The sequence below is a fragment of the Odocoileus virginianus genome, chromosome 3 (genome assembly GCF_023699985.2).
Source record: "Odocoileus virginianus isolate 20LAN1187 ecotype Illinois chromosome 3, Ovbor_1.2, whole genome shotgun sequence".
Lineage (NCBI taxonomy): Eukaryota > Metazoa > Chordata > Mammalia > Artiodactyla > Cervidae > Odocoileus > Odocoileus virginianus.
In genome coordinates, this window is record NC_069676.1 from 15,187,908 (window position 1) to 15,192,435 (window position 4,528).

At 56.1% G+C, this 4,528-nt stretch overlaps 1 protein-coding gene across 1 annotated transcript; it reads right to left on the reverse strand.

Moving 5' to 3' along the window:
• Window positions 1-1,950: 1,950 nt before the first annotated feature.
• Window positions 1,951-3,327, reverse strand: ACTL9 (actin like 9). Its single transcript, XM_020898666.2, has one exon. It carries the CDS (start codon window positions 3,199-3,201, stop codon window positions 1,951-1,953), a length of 1,251 nt encoding a protein of 416 aa, XP_020754325.1. The 5' UTR covers window positions 3,202-3,327.
• Between the last annotated feature and the right edge of the window lie 1,201 nt (window positions 3,328-4,528).

Below are 4,528 nucleotides of genomic sequence, written 5' to 3' on the forward strand. Positions count from 1 at the left end.
AAAAAAAATTTTTTTTTAAGCTGTTAAAAAAAAAGAGAAGTAGTGCTGGGTGGTGAGTCAGAGGGACACATCCAGTTTGCAAATAAAAATCCAAAACAAAGAGACTCACAGAAAGACTCAGGGAGAGACAAAGACAAGCAGTGATGCTCAGTAAGTATTGATTGGTTGAAGGAATGAATGAAGGATCACTTGGAACCAACATAAACATGGATAAAGCTCTGGCAGCTCAGGCCTAATTCTGTTGATACACTGGGAGGGTGTGTCCAGGGGTCCTGATATTCACCAGGCTGGATGGCATAAAGGCAAAGGGTCTTGCCTCCAGCAGGGGCCTGGGTGTCTGAGGATGAGGGTGGCAGGGTGGAGTGAGGGGACTGGGGAGAATGTCTGGCCCCTCCCCAGCAGCTGGGGTACGAGAGACCACCTAGGGTGTCCTCAGGCAGACCCCTGGGAAAGTCCCTGGGGTGGCATAGTAGGAATGGGTTGAAAGAGGTTTGGGGAGATGGAGTTAACTTGGAATGAATTACTAGTGGAATGGAAGGAATGAGGAATGGACAGCCCAGGATCATAGGCCCCTGCAGACTTGTATGGGGTGGCAGGAGGGAGCCAGGGTCCAGGGGGAGGCTCCCCTCCAAGCATTTGCCTCAGGGTTACATTGTCCTGGGAAGCTCTTGTGAATGTCACTGGCCATTGGTGTCTCAATTAAAGGGATGGGACCTTGCGGGGGTGCTCCTGGGGGTGAGTTCTGGGGAGCCTGAGAACCCCAGGGTGGGTGTTCTGGGGCTCACCATGGGGCAGCCCTGGAAAAGTGTCTTTGGGGAGGCTGTTGGAGAATCAGAACACAGGAGTCAGCCTACAGTGTTAGTGGGGTCATCACAGGATGGTCCTGGAGACCGGAGCTTTTCTGGAATCATTCCAGGGGCTGAAGAATGGGGTCCGGAAATACACTGGGAAACCATGTGGGAGGATTTCTGGGGGAGTTGCAGAGCAAGGGGGAGGGCTGAGAGCAGAGGGCACCATCCTTGGGGGGGATGGGGTGGTCTCAGAGCATGGTATCCTTTGCGAGTACAGATGGGGGAGGAGTTGTGGGAGCATCTGGATGGAAGAAGTTTGGGAAAACAGATCATGCAGGGTGGGCAGAGGTGTAACTTAGGGGATGAGCTTTGAACATGGGATCCTTTAGTGAGTCACTGTAGGGAGAGACCCTGAGGGTCAGAATTGGCATCTTTGTAATGGGTGTGGGGGTTCAGCACTTGGGGGGATGTTCAGGACGTCAGGGTGTCAGAAAAAATTGGATAATGAGACTTAAGAGACCAATGAGAGGGTGAATTTGAGGTGCCCAGAACCAGATATGTCTTTGTGGGTGGGCCTGGGAAGTGGACCCCAACCTGAATGCTGTAGGAGACTAGGATCATGGAAGCTGGGTTTGACAGAGTTAAGACATGATGGTACGTGTGTGTGCAGTGTGGATTGATTGTGGGGCAGGGGGGTTCTGGAAGTCAAAATTGGGGTGTCTCATGGGGCTTCCCTGGTGGCTGAGACCAGAATCTCAGCCTGCAATGTGGGAGACACGGGTTTGATCCCTGGGTCAGGAAGATCCCCTGGAGAAGGGAATGGTTATTCACTCCAGTATTCTTGCCCGGAGAATCCCACAGACAGAGAAGAGCCTGGAAAGATACAGTCCATAGGGTCGCAAAGAATTGGACGCAACTGAACGATTAAAAACTTTCACTTTCGTGGGAGGTGAGTGCAGGCAGGGCAGAACCAGAGATATCTTGGGAGGCAGACCACCCGGAGTAGGGGAAGGTGGGTCTGTGGGGTGGGAACCAGGTGCCTCGGCATGGGTCCAGCAGTGGCTGGGCGAAGGCAGGACAGAACCAGCTTGGGTAGCAGAAACTTTACTGCTCAGGACTGCCTCCCCGCCACCCCACCCACACCCACCCCCGCCCCCAGTCAGTAGCATTTGCGGTACACGATGTGGGGCCCCTGCTCCTCGTATTGCTCCCGCAGGACCCAGCAGGACTGGAAGGTGCGCAGGGAGGCCAGGATGGAGCCCCCGATCCACACGGAGAAATTCCTGGTGGGCTGGGCCACCACCACCACGTGTGCCTCTGGCGGCAGATTGCGGAGCAGCTCCGTTTGGAAGCGCGCCTGGAACCCGGTGAAGAGCGAAGAGCCCCCGCACAGGAGCACGTTCTGGGCCAAGTCGGTCCGCAGCTCCGCGGCCACCTTGCAGAGGCTCTGCTGGGCCATGGTGGGGACGCCCACGGGGGACAGCCCTGGGATCTCCGGGGGGCTGAAGAGCAACTCGGGGCACTGGAACAGCTCCTTGCCCAGCGTGACAGTCCGTCCGTCCGGCAGCTTCAGGGTCTGGCGGCATTCCAGCTCTGGCCGGGCCTGTTCCTTCAGGAAGTCCGGGGCCACGTAGCAGTACCTGTGCTTGATGTTCTCCACCGTGTCCAGGTCCTGCTGCCCCAGGGGTAGCCCGGAGCCGAGCAGCATCTCCGCCAGGAAGGCGGTCAGGTGGGTTCCCGCCAGGTCCAGGCGCTGTGCGGCGTGGGGCAGGTTGTAGCCTTGGAAGACGGGCACGGTGTAGGTGACTCCGTGGCCCGTGTCCACCACCAGCCCGCTGACCCGCCCGTGTGCGTAGACCGACAGCACGGACTGTGAAGCCACGTACATGGCCGGGGAGCTCAGCGACTCAAAGACCAGCTCCACCAGCTTCTCGCGGTTGGTGGGGGGGCTGAAGGGCGGGTCGGAGAACAACAGCGGGTGGTCGCGGGTGGCCACGCGGAGGTCATGCTCCAGCAGGTGGCGCCAGATGAGCTCGGCCGCATCCCAGTCCACCACGATGCCGCTGTGCACAGGTTGCACCAGCGTCAGCTCCGGGCGTTTGCGGGCTGCTTCGCCGATGAAGGCTTCCATCACCGGTTGCCCTGAGGTGGCCGGTTTCTGGGGCTGGCAGCCGACGATGGTGGCCACGGTATAGGTGGGCCGGGCCTGCCCTGCGAAGCCCACCTTACACGTGCCCGTGCCCATGTCGATGACCACCGCCCCCGTCTTTGGGGGCAGTCTGTCGCCCACCATGCTGGGGGGTTCCTGAGGGAGGGTGCTATTTGCCAGGGTTGAGGTGAGGTTCAGGCTAGGCTTGGGGATCTCCAGGGAGGCTTGGGGCTCCGAGGGGTTGCCCTGATTTGGATCCATGGCTGTGAGTAGCTGCCTGGGCTGCTTGGCAAAGCTGACTACTTTCCTCTGGGGTGTGGGTAGGGGTGAGGGTGGGAGTGGAGAGGCTGGGCCTGGGGCAAGCACAGGTGGAGAGAGGGAGAAGGGGCTGGGCCGGGGGTCTGTGACATCATTCTGCAGCTCATAATGCAGAAGTGGGGGGTGGGGGTAGGGGTGGACCCTTCCTTTCTGCGGGAAACCCCCAGAGTATTCATCTATTCTGAATTCTCCCCACCCTCACCCACCCACCCCAGTGCCAAATTTGGAGAAGAAATAGGCTAGAAGGCATCCAAAGAGGGACCTCTGACCCAGTACCCTGATTCAGTAAGACCCAGGAATCCTTCTCTTGGTCCCTTGTCTTGAAGTTATTATCTCTAAGAGCTGGTCACAGTTCTCCTTAGAATATTAAAATATTAATCCTTAGAATATTAATCAGAAAGTGGTTGGTGATGGGGTGACTTTTAGATTTAAGTACTTTAAAATACATAGCTATTTATTTAGCTGTGTGGGGTCTTTTGTTGAAGCATGTGGGATCTAGTTCCCTGACCAGGGATTGAACCTGGGCCCTGGGCATTGGGAACTGGACCAATGCTTTGGCCATTGGACCACCAGGGAAGTCCCAGCTTTTTGTTTTCCCAGGGGAAACAGAAACCGGCCTGGGATGGGAGGCAAAGAGAGACACAGACACCCCCTATACTGGATTCTTTGACATTTCTGCTCTTCCTGCTGCCTGAAACAGCCTCCCTTTCCATTCCTGCAGGGCAGGAATTTGCTCTTCAAATCACAGTAGGAAAACACCTCCTCCTGTAAGTCTTCCTTGATTTCCTCTCCCTCTCTCTACTGCCTGGTGATGGTAGGAGCTGTCTGCCTCCACTGCAGGGACGTTACCTGCTTTCTCTTGGTGGAAGGGAGTGTCTGGTGGATACAGAGGGGAGCTTTCAGGATAGATAGGGCTTCCCAGGTGGCACAATAGTAAAGAATCCACCTGCCAATGCAGGACTGTGAGTTCGATCCCTGGGTCAGGAAGATCCCCTGGAGTAGGAAATGGCAACTCACTTTAGTATTCTTCCCTGGATAATCCTATGGACAGAGGAGCCTGGTAGGCTACAGTCTGTGGGGTCACAAAGAGTTAGACACAGCTAAACAAGTGAAAAACATCAACAATAAAATAGATCCAGGTGGCTCAGTGGTAAAGAGTTTGCCTATCAGTGCAGGAGACACAAGAGATGTACATTCAGTCTCTGGGTTGAGAAGATTCCCTAGAGGAGGACATGGCAACCCACTACAGTATCCTTACCTGGAGAACCCC

Bases quoted from the DNA above. Each gene is read 5' to 3' on its own strand.
- ACTL9 (XM_020898666.2), bottom strand. From the start codon at position 3,201: ATGGATCCAAATCAGGGCAACCCCTCGGAGCCCCAAGCCTCCCTGGAG.